The 20,359-nt window shown below is 40.8% G+C and overlaps 2 protein-coding genes across 2 annotated transcripts; one reads left to right on the top strand and one right to left on the bottom strand.

Annotated features, from left to right (window-relative positions):
• Window positions 1-65: 65 nt before the first annotated feature.
• On the top strand, window positions 66-12,837 carry dipk1aa (divergent protein kinase domain 1Aa). Its single transcript, XM_053651359.1, has 5 exons — window positions 66-1,370; window positions 7,922-8,056; window positions 8,666-8,773; window positions 9,368-9,544; window positions 9,809-12,837. Exons 1-5 carry the CDS (start codon window positions 1,317-1,319, stop codon window positions 10,619-10,621), a joined length of 1,287 nt encoding a protein of 428 aa, XP_053507334.1. The 5' UTR covers window positions 66-1,316; the 3' UTR covers window positions 10,622-12,837.
• Window positions 12,838-12,957: 120 nt separating this feature from the next.
• Window positions 12,958-16,282, bottom strand: rpl5a (ribosomal protein L5a). Its single transcript, XM_053651360.1, has 8 exons — window positions 16,172-16,282; window positions 15,665-15,734; window positions 15,421-15,536; window positions 15,158-15,292; window positions 14,765-14,967; window positions 13,810-13,987; window positions 13,266-13,357; window positions 12,958-13,136 (listed from the first exon to the last, which is right to left on the bottom strand). Exons 1-8 carry the CDS (start codon window positions 16,172-16,174, stop codon window positions 13,034-13,036), a joined length of 900 nt encoding a protein of 299 aa, XP_053507335.1. The 5' UTR covers window positions 16,175-16,282; the 3' UTR covers window positions 12,958-13,033.
• Between the last annotated feature and the right edge of the window lie 4,077 nt (window positions 16,283-20,359).

Genomic DNA, 20,359 nt, shown 5'->3' with positions numbered 1-20,359 from the left:
GAGTAATTGTCCTATTTTCTTGTTACAAAGAAATTTGTGTTTTGCCAAGTTTAATTTGTGTTGTTTTTAATAAATAGATTTATGTCAATGTTTGTAAAGACATTAATTAAGAGGTGATGACTGAGGTTTCGACTGCAGGATTGGATTCCCACTATTTATTTATAACTGTATTTAAAAAAAAGAAAGAAAAAGAAAAAGGGACAAGTCTAAAGATTACACATTTATAACTTTAGTCTTGAATCAGTTGGGTAAGTTTAATCTATTCCTCTGTGTGGACTAAAACACTACAGAACATGCTGTTATTGGAAATGAATCAACTGTGGGTTGGTAACATTAACTCTCCTTCATCACATTACTCTGTCCTTGATTATTTCCCTATACCAGCATGACACTGGGTGTTTTGGGGTTTTTTGGTTGTTGTTGTTCTTAATTTTTTTCCCACCTCATGATTATGGTATCGTGATCGAGGTTCTGACTGCAACAGAATTGTAAATTATTTCGTGTGGGGGGGGGGGGGGTCTTCATTTTTTTTTTTAACTCTGAGGAATTTCTACCTTTGGTTTTTATTGCTATTTTTTGACAGGAACATGAAACATGAAACATGACATGCAAATGTGAGGGGATTTTCTGGTAGTGTGGAAAACAGGGGAATTTTTTAAAGACAAAATCTCTTTCAAACTTCAATCTTGAGTCGACATTACTCTGCTTCATTGTGTCTTTTTATATTCTTGCTATGAAAAGTTCACTTTTCACCAGAGCTTGTCTGCTGCCGCCTGCAAGCGCAGAATGTCGTAAAATACCGCTGTTAAATACAACAGTACAGATATCTTTATCTTTTCCCCCCCAAAAAACGTGTTTTTGTTCTGATATATTAATATAACACGACCACAACGTTTTTCTTTATCTTTATATTCTTGCTAGTTATTATTCTTGCTATGAATTGTTTTGTTTTTTTTAACCAGAGCTTGTTTGCTGCCGGCTTCAAGCTCGAGATGTCGTAAAATCCCTTCGCAACCTCCCAACCCGGAAGTAGGGGGTAAACCCTGTGCACTTGAATGCAGCATATGGTGATCATGAAGCCTGGGGGACTTTCGTAAGAGCTGAACGTGATCCAGGTCGCTGCTGAGGCTTTAAGACACGACGTGCAAACCAAAAACAGAGATTTATTCCAAAGTAGAAATGGTTCGGTTGAGGATATTAGCGAGATTAACACTGTGATGACGCGGTGCAGTGAGCAGAGAAGTGTGATCCCTGCAGCTGCGATGCTCTTCTTGTTTTGCAGGTTGATTACATGGTTGAAATGAACGGTTCCTGCTATGGCGAGAGGTCTGTTTGCACGGGCCTGGATCACCAAGTCTTACCTCTTTCACGTGGGTGTTCTCTTTTCTCTTTCCTTTCATTCATTTTAAGCATGGATGCATGCGTATGGATGGATTTGAGTATTGCGTTGATCATTCTTGTAGTCAGTTTGACTTGTGCACAAATCTGGAAAGGAAAAAAAAAAAGTCTACAATTTGCATGCACTCACTTCCAGACTTGGGGGGGGGGAAAGTATATGTTTACTGCTGATTATGCTGTTTTCAAATGAATGTAGACTAGAGATAACAAATTACACGACCTCCCTGAAGTACTACATGGCATTTCATGCTTTATTTTCTTTCATGATGAAGTTCATGATCTTGCAGGAAAAATCTTGAAAAGGTCTGTCATTGTTTTGACAAGTAAATGACAGGAAATGCAGCCTGGGTAAAAAAAACAAACAAAAAAACTGAGGGTCTTCATTAAGTCTAAGCATAAACTTTTAAAACTCTTAAGAGTTTATAATACCATCATTTTGACTTTCATTTTGAGATCAGGTTTATTATCACAATTGCTAATACAAAAAGAATACATTTTTAGCATGGATGCATATAAAGATGGGTTATACTACTACCACTACTACTACTACTACTACTAATAATAATAATAATAACAACAACAGCAATACAAATCTTTATTCATATAGCACTTTTTATTTTGAGTCCAAAATCTCAAAGTGCTTTACTTAAAATATGAAACACTACACAAAGAATTTCCGGAAAAGTATAACATTTTTAAGCCCTGAACTCCAGATTCGGGGGAAAGTCTGGATATTCTGAAACCGTTCCGGCGAACGCATGAATATTTTACTGTTCCTAAAGTAATATAGAAACCAAACCTGTTGTCTTGAGACATTTTAACGTTAACGTTCCTAAAGCAGCGCATTTCCTGTGTTTATTTATTTATGTTACATCACGATAAAATTAACGATGTCGGAAAAACTTCCAGGGAAAGTCTTGAAGAATGTTCTCATTTCAAGTAAACGACAAGAACCGCTCTATTGAGACGATGAAAATGCAGCCTGGGTAAAAACCTTTAAAGTCTTTCAGCCTCCATTATTTGGACTGGATTGGATTTTTTTTTTTTTTTTTTTTACCAAATTAATACAATGACTAAAAAAAAAAAAAATGTTTTTAAAAACATTATTCATATTGTGTTTAAAACATGTTGTTTTGTGTAAGTCGGCCTGTTTAGGAGCGTACACTCACACGGAATAAAAAAAAAAATCGTCACTGTATGCTTTAGATTCAATTTATTTCAATTTTGAACGCTAATTAATTTAAAAATCACACTTAAAAAAATACGATTACGTAAGGAACAAGGAACACAGCCCAGCCGTTATCGGCAAAACAATCAAAGACGGTGTGGTGTGACGCAAGCTTTCGTAAGAACTGTGCCTATTATACCACAAACTGTCCGACAACCATAGCAGCCACTTCCTTCAGACTCAGACAGGAGGCGTGGCCTAAAGTTTGAAGGCAGAGTAGTAGGTTAGAATTGTGATACGGTTCATGGGTGTTTTTTTTTTTTTTTTTTTGTAGTTGTATTACTTTTCTTTTTAAAAAAAAAATTATCCGGACAAACTTTGAAACACGAGTATGTGTGGATTTACACGTGCAGGTTGTACGCAGCTAAACTGCCGGCTGTCAACGTCCTATATTTGTTAGCAATGTTAACGTCGTAAAAAAAAACTAAAGAAGCTAAAGTGTCTCGGCTGATCAAATCCGTTTCTGGAAAGCGTACTGGGAAATAATTCATCGCAGTATCGATATATCAATATCATCAGCTCTATGAGTAATGTAACGTAAGACGCTATCGTTTTATTTTCGCAAGACTTCTGTTAATGAAGGAACAAAAAAACAACATGAAAATATCCGTGCCGTGTTTTCATAGTTTTAAAAAAAAATTGTTCTACTTTTCTTTTTTTTTTTTTTGCTTGTTTGAGTGTTTTTGCGGCCGGTCTCTCCGTGTGTAACGGGTGTAGTCTGTGTAATTCCTGTGGTTGCAGCAGGAACGCTGAGTCTGCAGGAATGACGCTGGACCGAACACCGAACAGACAAAACGTCTACGCTTTTGGGGGGGGGGGGGGACACGTGGCCAAAATGACTCGTCTCGTAAAATTGCTCCTGGTGGAAATGAAAGTCTAGGGTATTTCTGCGACACGCAGATGGAAGATGTTGGACGTCTGTCAGGAGTTTTACGAGATAAAGCCACACCATGACGCCGTTATTCACCAGCCAATCAGATAAACCTCCATGTTTCCCAGACAACAGCATCCCAGAGGAGAACTTACTAAAGCGTCAGACGCGTTAGAAGGCGGACTCGAGACGTCCACCAGGGAAACCAGTATAAAAGAGTCCAGTTTTGGTTTTATTTATATATATATATGTGTGTGTATATATGTGTATATGTGTATGTGTATATATATATATATATATATATATATATATATATATATATATATATATATATATATATGAGATATATATAGTGTCTGTGTGTGTGTGTGTGTGTGTGTGTGTGTGTGTGTGTATATATGTGTGTGTATATATATATATATATATATATATATATATTATATATATATGTGTGTATCTGAGATATATATAGAGAGAGAGAGAGATGAGATATATAATGTATGTGTGTATATGAGATATATATATATATATAGAGAGAGAGAGAGAGAGATGAGATATATATATATATATATATATATATATAGAGAGAGAGAGAGAGAGAGAGAGAGATATGCGAGAGAGAGAGATATGAGTGTATATGAGATATATATAGAGAGAGATGAGATATATATATAATGTATGTGTGTATATGAGATATATATATAGAGAGAGAGATGAGATATATATATAGAGAGAGAGAGAGAGAGATATGCGAGAGAGAGATATGAGTATATATATAGAGAGAGAGAGATATGATATATATATATGAGATGTGTGTATATGAGATATATATAGAGAGAGATGAGATATATATATATATATATATATATATATAATGTATGTGTGTGTGTGTGTGTATATATGTGTGTGTATATATATATAATATATATATGTGTGTATATATGTGTATGTGTGTATATGAGATATATATAGAGAGAGAGAGATGAGATATATATATATATATATATATATAATGTATGTGTGTATGAGATATATATAGAGAGAGAGAGATGAGATATATATATATATATATATATATATATATATATAGAGAGAGAGAGAGAGAGAGAGAGATATGCGAGAGAGAGAGATATGAGTATATATATATATATAGAGAGAGAGATATATGAGTATATATATAGAGAGAGAGAGAGATATGATATATATATATGAGATATGTGTGTATATGAGATATATAGAGAGAGATGAGATATATATATATATATATATATATATATATAATGTATGTGTGTATATGAGATATATATATAGAGAGAGAGATGAGATATATATATATAGAGAGAGAGAGAGAGAGATATGCGAGAGAGAGATATGAGTATATATATATATATAGAGAGAGAGAGATGTGAGTATATATATATAGAGAGAGAGAGATATGATATATATATATATATATATATATATATATATATATATAGAGAGAGAGAGAGAGAGAGAGAGAGAGAGAGAGAGAGAGAGAGATATGCGAGAGAGAGAGATATGAGTATATATATATATAGAGAGAGAGAGATATATGAGTATATATATATATATATAGAGAGAGAGAGATATGATATATATATATGAGATATATGTGTGTATATGAGATATATAGAGAGAGATGAGAGATATATATATATATATATATAATGTATGTGTGTATATGAGATATATATATAGAGAGAGAGATGAGATATATATATATATATAGAGAGAGAGAGATATATGAGTATATATATATATATAGAGAGAGAGAGATATGATATATATATATATGAGATATATGTGTGTATATGAGATATATAGAGAGAGATGAGATATATATATATATATATATATATATAATGTATGTGTGTATATGAGATATATATAGAGAGAGAGAGATGAGATATATATATATATATATATAGAGAGAGAGAGAGAGAGATATGAGTATATATATAGAGAGAGAGAGATATGATATATATATGAGATATATATATATATATATATATATAATGTATGTTTGTATATGAGATATATATATAGAGAGAGATGAGATATATATATATAGAGAGAGAGAGAGAGAGAGAGAGATATGCGAGAGAGAGAGATATGAGTATATATATATATATATAGAGAGAGAGAGAGAGATATGAGTATATATAGAGAGAGAGATATGATATATATATGAGATATATATATATATATATATATAGAGAGAGAGAGAGAGAGAGAGAGAGAGAGAGAGAGATATGAGAGAGAGAGAGATACGAGAGAGAGAGATATATGAGATATATATAGAGAGAGAGATAGAGAGATATGAGAGAGATATGAGATGAGTATATATATATATATATATATATATATGAGATATATATATATATATATAGAGAGAGAGAGAGAGATATGAGATATGAGTATATATATATGAGATATATATATATAGAGAGAGATATGAGATATATATATATAGAGAGAGAGAGAGAGATATGAGAGAGATATGAGATGAGTATATATATATATATATATATATAGAGAGAGAGAGAGAGAGAGATATGAGAGAGATATGAGATGAATATATATATATATATATATAGAGAGAGAGAGAGAGAGAGATAAGAGATATGAGTATATATATATATGAGATATATATATATATAGAGAGAGAGATATGAGATATATATATATATAGAGAGAGATATGAGAGAGAGAGATATAAGAGATACATGAGTATATATATATATATATATATATATATATATATATATATATATATATATATATATATATATATATATAGAGAGAGAGAGAGAGATAAGAGATATGAGTGTATGTATATATGATTGATATATATATATATATATATATATATATATATATATATATATATATCTATATATATATGAGAGAGAGAGAGAGATAAGAGATATAGTCCAGTATAGCATATCACCCAGCCCTAGCTGTAATCACTCCTTCGTTCATCTCAGGAATTTGCAGGCAGTAGGGATTTTGTTCGTCGTAAACACTCGTTCCGGAGACCTTTATCCCTTTGCAGAGTGTGACGCCGTAAACACGCGCTGTAGAGAGAGCAGGCAGACGGGAAGAGACACATTCCTGCTCGAACCTTTTTTATACCGAACCCTGACGTTTCAAGCCTGAAATCCGATTCTTCCTCATAACAAAAAAAGAAATCATAACGCCTCTAAGTCGCCGAAGGAACCCGAGACGTGCTCGGTGTGTTTAGCGCTGGAGCTGTGAGGCTGTTTAATATGGGTTTAACGCTCTGCCTTGCAGGATTCACAGCTAATATAATGTACTTAATTCCACTGTGAATATTCCAGTTGCATTGTTTAAAGCATGGATGTCAGTATGCACACAGGTATTTGCAGAAATGTGTGTGTGTGTGTGTGTGTGTGTGTGTGTGTGTGTGTGTGTTTTGAGCTGAATTAAGTTCACAGTAGACCAATCACAGTGACGGATTTTTGTCATCGTGTCAGGAGCTTTTATGAAATTTGGCACAAAAAACAAAAGGAAGAGACACCCTTCACATTGTTGTCCAAACTGCACGTGCACGTCATCACCGCTCTTCAGCTCGAATTATGAATACATTAGATGGAAGTCGTGAGAAATTGTCATGACGTATACGTTCGTGAGATGTCACGCGTGTCGTCTCTCTCGTGATCGTCGCGGCTCGATTTCGCCGCGGCCTTTTTTTTTTTGCGTTCGAAAAAATTTGCGATGCGGAATTTTTTGGTGCTTTTTAAAATTTTTACGGAAAACTACTCGGGTCGGAAGAAGTTCAATAAAAATGGCATCAAACTCAGGTTTAGGGGTTTAGTTTTTAACGCGACAACACTGTTTCACTTGTAGCTTCGTGGCAGGCTGGTATCTCCTGATGCGTATCTGCTAGCGTAGAAACGTCAAGTGTCGCAATTGTTGTTTTTTTTTTGGGGGGGGGGGTCAAATCATTCAGCCCTAGTGTGTGTGTGTGTGTGTGTTTGGACTTTAAAAGGGAAACGTACCTGATAAAAATGAGAAGGAAAGGAAAATAAAATGGAAGTGTAGGTCAAAGAAAAAAAAATTATTCATCATCATCATCATCTTATTATTATTATTATTATTATTATTATTAATAGGAATGTTTTCGTGTACGTCTGAATTGAAGGATCAAATTTAATAAGTAAATTGTCATTTGAAGCAATAAATAACCATGTATGTGATTATAAATGAGTAAACAAGTAAGTAAATAAATCTATAATAAAGTACAGTAGGTGAGATGAGTAAGGAAGAAGAAAAATAAGTTAGAAAGTTAACAGGTACATAAGAAAGTAAATAAGATAAATAAGAGAGAGAAATCCAAGTACTGATTAATCGTGTGTGTGTGTGTGTGTACTCTGGTGCAGGTTCGGCTGTCGTACGTGCGGGTGAAGTTCCTGTTCCTCACCTGGCTGGCGGTGTTTGTGGGGAGCTGGGTGGTGTACGTGCAGTACTCGTCTTACACAGAGCTGTGCCGAGCGCACGAATGCTACAGCACCATCGTGAGTCTGCACTTCAACATGATCTCACACACACACACACACACACACACACACACACACACACACACACACTACTTAAACGTTAAATAGTTATGCGTAGGATTTTTTTCAAGTGTAAACGTGTTGCCGAGCAGCACCCGATACCCGTAGTGTGATTTTGACAAATTCCGGATTCTGATTGGCCAGGAGGTGTGTATACCTTTCCAATAACGGTAGCTCTTACTGTAGTAGCATCGACAAGTTGTTATCGTTCCTATAGTGACAGCTCGTTCACGGACGCGCCGTGCACACCGATTAAAAAAACGAGCGTAATCTTCGATGATGCTGTTTTTCATAGCGCAACGTTTGTGTCACGTTTTACGGAAGGAGTCTCCAGTGTCAGAGCAGGACGGAGGAGTGTTTATAATTACAGGGTGTATGTTATTTTATTTTTTAAAAAGAGAGAGAGGCTGGTGAGGGAATGAGTGTTTATAGCTGCTATAACGTAAGCGAGAACTTGCCTCGGAACTACTCGGCTTCACAGAGGCTAAACTCCACTGATTATTTTCCTGTAAGCGAACGACCCGGAACGCCGAAGAGCTCCCTAACCTCCTCCACTCTTTCTCTCAGTGTGATAAATACAGAGCGGGGGTGATCGACGGCGCTGCCTGCAGCAGTCTGTGTGAAAAGGCCTCGCTTTATTTCAGGAGGTGTCTCTCCAGCAAACCCAACAATCAGGTGAGAGCTTTCAGGGGGGAAAAAAAAACCCCAAAACACGTCGCGGATCCAAACCATTTTATATCGTTCGCGCTCTGGAATTACGCACACGGCAGCAGTTTCTACTTAAACACGCCGTTACCGATGCGTCCGTCCATTTCCGACGCAGCGAGGAATACGCATAGGGTCCGGTGCAAAAGTTTGTGCCCCCTCTCCCTTTGGTTCCATAGCGTTTGATTCGCTACAATCCCGAAAAAGTTCTTAAAGGCAAGCGAAGTTAGAAATAACGTGTCATTTTGATTCTTTTGTCACGCTTTGATTTTTTAAAAAAAATATTTTGTAACCGACAAAGACAGAATCGGGGCGCGGATTGTTCTTAAAAATGAACGAAACGAAAATAAAAGGCTTTTTGGACAGTCCACATGAGCTTTTGGAGTCGTTTGGTTTTTGGAGCCAATGTCGGTTTCTTCAAAAGAAGGGCGTACAAACTTTTGCACTCAGGTCTTCTCATATCACTTTCAACTTCTACCAAGCTCAATTACGTATTTGAACGTCGTAGAAAAGAACACGCACCGAGCGAAGACGAGATGAGTGACGTTTCTCTCCGCGCGTCAGGTGTACACGGCGAGCTGGGGCGACGTGGAGGCGGTGATCAGGTGCTGGCCGGGCGACGTGCTGCACTACGAGCTGGGAGAAGAGCTGGAGCCGAGGAAGGAGCCGACGCTTTTCGACAAACCCACCAGAGGAACGTCGGTGGAGAAGTTCAAAGAGATGGTGCACGGTCACGTGAAGGTAGGGGCGTGAACGGGAATTAGCGATGAGTGCTAGGGTTAGGAGTTCGATGAATGCAATGACAAAAGTACATCAAGAAAATTGCATTCTGGGACAGACGTACTATTCGGTGTAGAAGTGACCTTAAAGTATTTGTGAGCTGCATGATGATGAGGTTAAGTACAATTGGTGAAGCATGGTGATGGCTGCATAATCAATTCCTTCCTGTTTTTCGGCCTTGCACGTCCACAGTTTTTGCTTTTCATGCCTCTGTTTGGTATTTAGGCGAAGGTTGGAGAGCAGGCCGACCTCACCACGCTGGTCTCGCTGGTCCTGTCGTTTGCGGATGCCGATAACGACGGGCGCGTGTCTCTACCGGAAGCCCGATCGGCGTGGGCTCTCCTGCAGCTGGACGAGGTCTTACTCAGCGTGGTTCTGCAGGGACGCAGTCACACTCCCAAGCTGCTGGGTTTCTGCGGCGACCTGTACGTGGTAGAGCGAGTCGCATACACGCCGCTGTACGGCCTCGATCTGTCGCCGGCGCTCAAACCCTGGATCACGGCTGTGGTCGGTCGCGGCCTGGACCACTTCTTCGCGCCGTCGTGGCCTCGCAAGGTGAAGATCTCGATCGGGCTGCTGGAGCTGGTGGAGGACGTTTTCCACGGGACGTTCGGCTCCTTCCTGCTGTGCGACATGAAGCCGGGGAGTTTCGGATACACCGAGCGCTACGAGCTGCGCCTTCTGGACGGGCGACACGTCGTGCCGGAGGAGGCCTTCAGACGTGTCATGCGAGTTCGGCCGTGCCAGGAAGACTCTGACTGCGTGTACAGCGGCGAGTGTAGGGCGTCGTGTCGCCGAACCGAGCGGCGCTGCGGCGCCGAGCCGAGCCGGACGAACCTGGCTCGGGCCTGCAGCGCGCTGGAGGACTTCCTGCTGCAGGGGGCGCCGGCGAGCCTGCGGGACGAGCTGGAGCGACAGCTGAACGCCTGCATGGAGCTCACGGGCTCCGGCGAGCAGATGCAGATGGAGCACTCGCTCATCCTCAACAACCTGAAGATGCTGCTCTGGAAGCAGATTTCGCACACCATCGACTCGTAACACCGCACACACTGTGAGCTCGCCGTGTGCTGCTGCTGTGTGTGTGTGAGGTTTTTTTTTTTTTTTGTTGGTGTCCCACACGCTGACGTAACGATCGTGTCACTCTTTGAACTCTCCTACTTCCTGTTATTCTCCGACACGCCGATCAAAGGTGCTGCTTGTAATATTATAATATTTAAAAGTGTTGTTTTTTTTTCGTTTATAATAATCATTTGAATTAAATTCACCACGCAAGCCAGCTCGCGTACATATTTCAGCGTTTCAGTATTTGCTGGAAATTAACCCCACCCCTATTTAGAATAGATCTTCTCGGCTCCGCCCTCTTCCCGTAAAAAAAAAAAAAAAAGCAACGTGAAAACGCGCCTCCTAGGGCCTGGCGTGCACTAAAACTTATTCTAAATCCTTTTATAGGGCGCCATTACTTTTGTCTTCACTGAACAGTTGGCGTAATCTGCATATAAAATCGCAGTACCTCCTCACGAATTTCATAGGATAGGATAGGATAGAATCCCCGCCCCCAAACTAACCTCATGCTAATGGTTTACGAATAAATTATTTCGTACTAAGCTTGAGAAATGAAGCCTAATTAACATATTCAAATTATTATTCCGAACGGTTGATGTTTTAAGTGAACCAGGTCACGTTCTGCCCACAGGACAGCTTCGGGACATTTTATATCATAAACCTGGATCAAAGTTGAAGCCATGATGATGGTCCGACAACTGGCATAAATATTGGAACATACTTAATAGCAGGAGAGTTTAAATAATGACAGTATCCCGTCTAACATCGGCTCAGAGTGTGTGTGTGTGTGTGTGTGTGTGTGTGTGTAACACATTTGTGCCATATGCGAGTGATCACTGATCATTCTTGGGTTTTTTTTTTTTTAATGAAATGAAACAATTTGCATCCATTAATTAAAGATGCGAAAAACGGTGACGTAGAGGTGCGTACGGGACCGGTTTTAAATTCCCGATCCCGCCGTAGAACGTTTCTCCGTACGGTATCTCAAAACGTTAACAAGTTGACCTCCATGACCTTGACCAGGATAAAGAAAACGACTGAAAACACGCGTTGCACGAATCCACGCTGAACGACTCGGATATCCCGATTTGTTCCATATGATTAACGCGCCATCTTCGACCGTGCAGCGAAATCCGACGACGTCGCTCTATTTTCTTATCGGTCGATGGTCATCTACAAAAACGACAAACACCGTCCCGATAGCGACAAAGCGGGTTTTTGCCCTCGCGTCATCTCTACTTAAACAGAGCGCTGCAGCGGCGCTTTAGTCCTTTAGTCTGTCCGGCTCTGTCGCCTTCTCGTCAGGATCGGACAACGCCGTCGACGCCATCGCCACGGCTTCGTCATCTCGTACATCGCCAACTAGCTGCGTCGCATCCTGGGACGTTTGAACCGACATGTCCGCCGGATTTCTCAATCGATTTCTTTGCCTAAAATCAGCTAAAATAAATAAATAAAAAATGACCCCAATTTTCATTTCCAACGCTCAATTCTATTGAACTTTTTTTCTCTCGTCCTGTGGAATCTCGGTCCCGACGCACACCTCTACTACAAAACTGTGATGGTCTCTTCCGAGTCACGTCTTGTTTTTTTGTTTTTTTTTAAACACACTATTAGCGCTGGGATCCTCGTTCTGCATGCTGCCGTCACAGTCCATGTACCATTTACACGAAAAGGGAGAGACGACGTTCTCAGAGCGGAGACGTCGTCCGTGCTGGCTCTACGTCTCTACACGTCTACGCTGTCAGGTTTTTCAGACACGTCTGGAGGGAAGATAAACCACAGTCTGATCTCACTCGGGTTTTAGGACTGGACTCTATTAGACGTGTTGGTTTTGTTTAGTATTCGCCTCCTGTCCTGTGCCATCACGTGTTGCTGAACATCGCCGCTGCTGGTTAAGGATTAAAAACTGTTCTATTTTAAAAAGGAAGTATAAATGCATGACTTTGCACATTAAAGTATTTTGTCGCAGATGTGTGCCTGCTGTTTTTAGTTATTTATGTTTATATATCCCAACGATTTGGACTTGATCTTTACTTAATCCCTTTAAATAAAATTCTCCATGTCCGAAAAAACAAACACACAACCACCTCAAATGTTTCACCTCACTACTTTGTCCTGGTATAAATAAATATAACAAAAGATCAATTATATTAGTGCCCAATTATATTAATATTAATTATTAGATTATTGTGTTTAGTCTTATCAAATTGAAAAATATATATAGTTCAGCACAAACAATAATTGTTTTTTTTTTTTGTTCTGACATAATTATACAAAAAGTTCTCATTTTTGAAAACGAGGACACAGCGTTACTTTTCCCAAATCTTTTTATTTGGAGAAAGGTGCGCACGTCATCTTTGGAGCAGCGTTGGAAGGTCCGTGTGTTTATTCGTCGTCGGCCGCCGCTTCCTGAGCGCGGAGGAAGCTGGCCTTCTTCTGAGCGACGCGGTCCTTCCTCTGCCCCAGAGTCAGTTTCGCACGGTTCCACCTGAGACACAGAACATTCCACAAACCTTAATATTTTTACCTGTGGCTTTGGTACAACGTGTTAAACACATGAAACACCAGATGTGCGTCGCCCCCTAGTGGCTGTGGACCACAGAGCTCCGGAACCCACCTCTTCTTCTTCTTCAGCTCCTTCTTGGGCTTCTTCTGGTGTGCCGGGTTCTCACGAATCGCAGCGTGAGCCTTCTTGTACATTTCCTCCACCTGCAACAAACACGCGGTCACGTTACACAACTATTACAGCAACTAAACCTCGATCAGCGCGTCTGAATGAAACGGAACGTCCCGCTTTAAATAAATAATTACATAAATAAATAAAACCACTCGCTCTTTAAAGCATGTTGGAAGTGAATGATTGACAGGACTGTAAAGATATCTGGAATATAATCCCTTTCTGATATAAAACGGCCTCAGAAGCATTGCGTCTTTTCATTTTAAGTGTTAATTAAACAAGATTCCTTAGTGTTTTGACGGAACGCCAGAACATTTTTTACAAACATTAAAAACAAAAGTGATGTTCACTTTTCAGGAACGGTGAAGAACTTTAAATCGGGTGTGTGTGTGAAGCCTCTCTCAGCCCAGTCTTGAAATCGCTGCAGGACATCAGCTGAGCGAATGAACGTGTGCGTGTGTGTGCGCGCGTTCGTTCCTCTTACCGAATCAGGTGTGACGCCGTTCTTGATGAAGCGGGAGAACTGTTTCTTGTAGGCGTCCTCGTCCTCCTCTATCAGGCTGCTCATGTACTCGGACACGTTCAGGCCCAGGATGTGCTTCCTGTGGATCTCACCGCTGAACTCTTTGCTCTCGGAGTCGTAGCCCGGGAACCGCTTAGTGCTGAAAAACACCGAGACGTGGCGTGAGCGCCGCCTGAGCGACTTGGGTAACACGTCTAATCTTCCACTGTGTATAAAATGTATAAACCGCTTGATTGTGATATTTAGGTCAGCTTTTCGTTCGCTTGCTCGGTTACGCTTTCGCTGACTGGGTCAGGTTCTGCTCTCCGGGTCAGACTTTTATTCGCGCGATCGTTCAGCTAGTGCTGGTTTTGGTCAGGCTATCATTCCCTCTCTCTAAACTGTCTTTGCGCTCTAGGTCACATCTCTCGCTCGCGAGGTCACCTTTCGTTTTGCTTGTGCAGACTCACGAGGTTAATATTCATTAAGACTGCTTTCACTCTTTAGGTCAACTCTGCTCTCGCAGTCAGCTCTCGCTCACTAAGTGAAGCTTTTGTTCGCTAAGCCGGCTTTCACTTTGTATTTTTGCTAATTTGGTCAGCTTTGTGCTCTACGTCGACTCTCGCTCGCCGGTAGGCTTTATTGTCTATGTCAGCTTTCGCTCTCTAGGTTATGCTTTCGCTCTCTAGGTTATGCTTTCGCTCTCCTGGTTATTCCTGTTTTCTAGGTTATGCTTTCGCTCTCTAGGATATTGCTATCGCTCTCCTGGTTATTCCTGTTTTCTAGGTTATGCTTTCGCTCGCTTTGTTGTTCAGACCCAAAGAGTCTCTCACATCCAAGATCTTCATCTCAGAGCGCCAGTGCGACCTGATTTTACCGTACCTGCTAGTCACGTGGAAATCACGCGTCCTGTACAGTATAACCCTTGTGTCCTGACCTGTGCGGGATGGACAGTCCTCCATCCACTGCTCCTTTCAGGGCTCCGAACACTTTATTCCCGGTGGTGGTTCTGGTGAGCCCGGCGTCCAGGTAGCAGGTGAACGCTCCCGGCTGGCCGTCGACGCTCTCCACGTTAAACTCCTCGCCCGTCACCTCCACCTGGCCCTCGTACACCTTATCCAGATTAAACTTATTCAGCAGCTGCAGAGGAACAACAGCAGTGCTGGTTAGGAACTTCTCAAAGACAAAACAAAAGGAACAGGACGTGCTGTGGAGCGGTGACTGTAAGTCCGCGTCGCCATACTACTCCGTCGTCCATCATTTTCCTCTAACAGCATGACATGGCGTGTTTATTTTTATTGCCTAGGTAGCGAACAGGACCAGGTCTTACCCGCCGTGCCAGCAGCAAGCCGGTGCAGTAGGCAGCAGCGTAGTTGGTCAGCCCCACGGAAACGCCGTATCTCGGCAACTCGTGAGAGTAAGCAGCGCAGACGATCGCGTCGCCTTCGATTTTGGCATACGCGATCTGAGGAAACACACACACACACACACGGCGTTAACGACGCTAAACGGCACACGTACGAGGTTATCAGTGGGGAAACGGTGAATTTACCAACAGCACAAATTTGCTAAATGTTTATTAACTAACGTCACCTGGCAAACAATATCCCTGTTGGAGAATCTAACGATCATCCTGTACTTCGGCGTGTTGTACTTGTTCTTATCCTGGATGACGAGGCGTTTTCGGGCGAAGTAGTCCGTCTTCCCCTCTGCAGGAAAAAAAAAAAACAACAAAACAAAATCAGTTCGTTGAACAAAAACGTCCTTTAATTAATCGCATGCAGCTGATATGATTGTTAAAATACATAAAAGTAACTAAGAAATGACTTGAATTCACCTCTCCTCCTCCTGAACTTCACCTGGTATCTCTTGAAATACGCCTTGTTCTTCACCACCTTGACAAAACCCTAGAAACAGTCGAGTTGAGGGGGGAAAAAATCACAATTTAATTATTAAGTTAACTCATTCAAAATAATAATCATCAGAGGCTTATTTGCTGTCTCGAGCACACGTGTTTTCTGACGTCACAGCCACCCCGGAAGCGTGTCGGTTTTAAGCTTTTTAAATGAATGATGCACGTGCACAAACTATTTTTATTTTAATTCACTCTTTTCCAGTGAAAGGATGGGGGGAAACAAGTCACACTTCATTTACCATGTAATAATTAATGCCAAACGTCACTGTCGTTAAACTCTGACCACGGCGAGTCCGATTTAAAAACAAATCCGACATCATCCGACTGAAATTAAAGTCTCATCCGAGCTAAAAATTGCGCCGTAACGTGCGCGAGATGTCGGACCGTCTATTAAAGAACATATTTTGTGTGTTCGCTTTGTTTACTGACCATTTTTTAATCGTTAGTTTCTCCTTTAGTCAGGAGATGAAGTCTTCAGACTCCGATACTGCTCCCGCTGCACTGAGGAAAAGGAAGAGGGGGAGCAGCGTGCAACCGGAAGTAGAAAAAAACAGGCTGAAAACAGCGAGTCTGCCATCTTGTGATGTGGAGGGAAACTACAGCGATGTTCATCTGAATATACAATAAATATGCGGGGGATGGTTTAGGAGTTTTGCGCGTAAAATAAATGTCTTTTAAGTTAATCCATAACATTGACACTGCCAAACAATAAATTAAATTAATAAATATATCAGATCTGATATTATTTTTGTCAGAATGGCACTGACCTCTTCATTTATTTTGCTCATGTAATTATACTCTACGGCTCTGGGGGTTATTCCAGAAAGCAGGTTATGCAACCGAAAGTTGGGGTTATCTGTTTACTCTGAGTAACCTTACCCAGGTAACTCCATAACCTGCTTTCTGGAATACCCCCTGGACATCATGACTCTATCAAATATCAACAGATATTAAATGAAAACCTGACTGCCTCAAATGGGCCGTGGTTGGATCTTCCAGCAGGATAATGATCCAAAACATACATCAAAATCAACACAAAAATGGTTTACTGACCACAAAATCACGGTCCTGCCATGACCATCCCAGTCCCCTGACCTGAACCCCATAGAAAACCTGTGGGGTGAACTGAAGAGGAGAGTCCACCAGCGTGGACCTGGAAATCTGAAGGATCTGGAGAAGTTCTGTACGGAGGAACGCTCTCAGATCCCTCGCCATGTATCCTCCAACCTCATCAGGTGTTATAGGAGAAGACTCAGAGCTGTTATCTCGGCAAAGGGAGCTAGCACAAAGCATTGACTAAAAGGGTGCCAATAATTGTTCACATTTTCTTTTTCTACAAATTCAATTCTATTCTATTCTATTTTTCACATGATTTTTTTCTACAAATTCTCACAAACCTTCAACCACCACTGCATGGGACACAGACCCATGAACCTCATGAATATCCTGACGGAGTCATTTTGATTTCGCCTCAATTTCAAATGTCCAGTAGGTGGCAGACTTGCACTCTTTTTGTCCCCTTTTAGTCAGCTCCTAGTGGACAGCTCTTGTCCTTACCCACAGGGCTGAGCTCACGCTTAAGCCTATGCACATTTTTAAAGTAAAAAATACTTTACTGCATATTAATACTAAATATTAATAAAAGGAAACAAAACCCTCAGTGTTGATTGAACCCTAGGCTTAGTTTTAGGTCATCATTTATTTATTTATTTATTTATTTGAGAATATTTTTTTTTTTACTACCCCCGCTTTAAAATAAATAAATAAATAAAATCGTCCTCTGATTAAATAAAACAAAAAATCTGATTTGGTACGCAGGAATTGATTTAACACGGGACACGATAATTCATCTGCGTATAACATATCGAATAAGACAGGCAGGTAAAGAGTGTCTGGGTGATAGTGATTTGAATTGTTACTGATAAAGGTATGCGCAAATAGTTTGCTATTCTTATTTATTTATTTATTTATTTTTAAATACGTAGACGTCGACGATAACAGCAGATAATCACGCTGTTGGAAGATGGTGTGTTTGGCGAGTAGTGACTACTTTAGCACTCGCTGACTTTCAAATGTTGCTTACTGCCGCTTTAAACGCTATCAAACAGCATCTCTGCTTGAATCCTGTAACTGTATTGATTGAGTGATACGTGATGATTATAGTTTCACTTTAAATTACGTTCGTAAGTGCAAACCCACAGGAATTTTTTTTTTTTTACGTTACAAACGGTGTTGTGACTGATATAATAAGTAATCTTAAATTCTATCCAGACTATTGAGGAAAAATAAGTTTTATGAGGTAAAAAAAAAATAAAAAATGTACAAACACGCTTTTATTTCACTGACTGCTAGAACAAGCCGAAGCCCATCACACATGTCTAGAGAGAACGTCTGAAGAAATGCCGAAGAACCCGAGTCTGCGCAGTTCTCTGTCCTGTATCTCCGAGGAAGACTAAAGGTAACGCCACAGTCCAGAGTGAGCTCATTCCCTGTTTTAAACCAGCAGAGGTGGTTAATTACATGGTTCTTCCTCCTCCACAACTGTTCCTCAGGGCTAAATCGGGGTTGTGTGCATGTGTGATTAAACCCAGACGTGGGTGACTTGGGCCTGTTGGGTTTAACTCCAGGAAACGGTGATAATATCTTGGTGTGTTAGCTACTGATAGTCACATGCTGGTTACCTCTCACTTATTACTGGCTTCTGATTGGCTTCAGAAAAGCACAGAGTTGACGTCAAGCGCTCAAAGGTGGATTCAACGACAGAAGGGATTTTATTTTTCTTTTCTTTTTTTTCGATGGAGTCCCCAAAAAAAATTCCAGAGTCGGAAGTTCGAATTGTTTCAAATTCATTTTTATTTAGAAATGAGGTCAACACTCTCTCATTTAAAGCAAGGATCTGAAGATCCGGGCGTGTATTGTTATGCGTACGTCTTTTCCAAACACCGGACACAAAACCATTTTTGTTTGCTGAAAGATGGGACCCTGAATCGCATGACTCACTTTACAATGACTCACACACAGATTTGCTTCTTTTGAACGTCATTCGGAAATACCGCATAAGCCACAGACTTGTGGGTTTACATTCTCAAGTACTCCTCGAACCATTTCGATTCTTATGGTATTGGAGTGTTTCCGAGACTAGTGGCTTCTGCCCTTAGTTCACGAGGCTTTGCGTACCCAGAAGCTCCTGCACCTCCTGGAGCCTCTACCCATCGTCGGGCTTTACCCAAAAAAGGTGTTCTGCTCAATCAGAGGCTTCTTTAGAGGCTTCTTCTGCTTGTCTTTGGGCTTTGCCCATGTGGGGCTTCTGTCCATTATGAGACTTTACCTGACTCTACCTCACATCATGGGGCTTTCCTCAAACCAGGAGCTTGTGCCTAAAGTGAGATTGTGTTGGGCACAAACCCCATGAATGCCCATCCAGAAGCTCACCCAAAGTCTCCTGATGGGCCTGAAGCCTTGTGTTAAGCTGAGGTATGAGCATTATACCCAACAAGTGCCATTCAGGGGCTTCTGCCCAACATGGGGCTTGGTCTGCAGGGCAGCAGCTGAACCCCACGCGTTCAAGTGGCTTTATTATCAAACTTGTTTTAATTCTCATTCAGTCTGACAGAGGTTTAAGACTACATTTACAAATCCAGTTTAACAGCGTTGCGCAATCTTCTTTTTGTCCTTCACTTGTGAATCAGTTCGCCAGAAGGAATCATTTTTCTTCGTCTGCTCCATCGCTGTTACCGTTCTTCTACCGCTGCTTCTGTTGGACAGTGACACACCCACAGTGACTCGGTGTATTAGATAAGATCACGATTTCTCTCGCTTTAGTCACAGCTGAGGTAGAATGTAAAATTAGACGGACTTGCCGGTTGCGCTCGACACTTTCCCGACGAGGCCACAGATTTACTTCCAGATGCGTACATTTTCCAGACAAGTTTTTGTTTTGGTCGACGATTGGACCCAGAATCAGTGACTCCCTTTACGACTGTATGACTCATTTCTGGAATCCTTTGAGCTGAATTGACTCATTTGATTCACTTCTAAGAACAGCGTCCAGAAATACTGGATAAGTCAGAACGTTGTAGTGTGGGGTTTTTTTTCTTTCTTCCTGTATATACCAGCCTATAGTACTCCTCTAACCAGTTGAGTTCTGTTGGTGTTTGTGTGTACAAGAAGAGCGTGCTAGCAGGCCTGCTAAGATTCATTTTGGGGGGAAAAGTAGCTTGTGCTTCAGTGGCTCATCGAGTAAACAAGCTAAATTTAGCTAGTTAACAAAGACCAAAATGATCATACCTCAGCTTAATATGAGGCTCCTGTCCATCATGAGATTTTTCCCGTCCGGAAGTTACACTAATTCCTGTGGCTTTTGTCCATCGTGAGGCTTTAGCCAAACAGGGTTTCTTTATGGGGCTTCTGCTTGTCTTTGGACTTTGCCCAACCAGAAGCTTTTGCACACCAATGGGAATCATGAAGGGGCACTGAGAGACTTATTGTCATCTTGGGGATTTCCCCAAACCCTGTCCATCCTTAGACTCTGCCTAGAAACCTAGAAGCTCCTGCTTAGTCATGGAGCTTTTCCTAACATGTGGCTTTTGCTCATTCAGGCGCTTCTGCCCAACACGA

This window comes from Ictalurus furcatus, chromosome 20 (assembly GCF_023375685.1).
Source record: "Ictalurus furcatus strain D&B chromosome 20, Billie_1.0, whole genome shotgun sequence".
NCBI classification, from domain to species: Eukaryota; Metazoa; Chordata; class Actinopteri; order Siluriformes; family Ictaluridae; genus Ictalurus; species Ictalurus furcatus.
The sequence above is the reverse complement of the archived record's forward strand: the minus strand, read 5'-3'. Positions and strand labels throughout refer to the sequence as shown.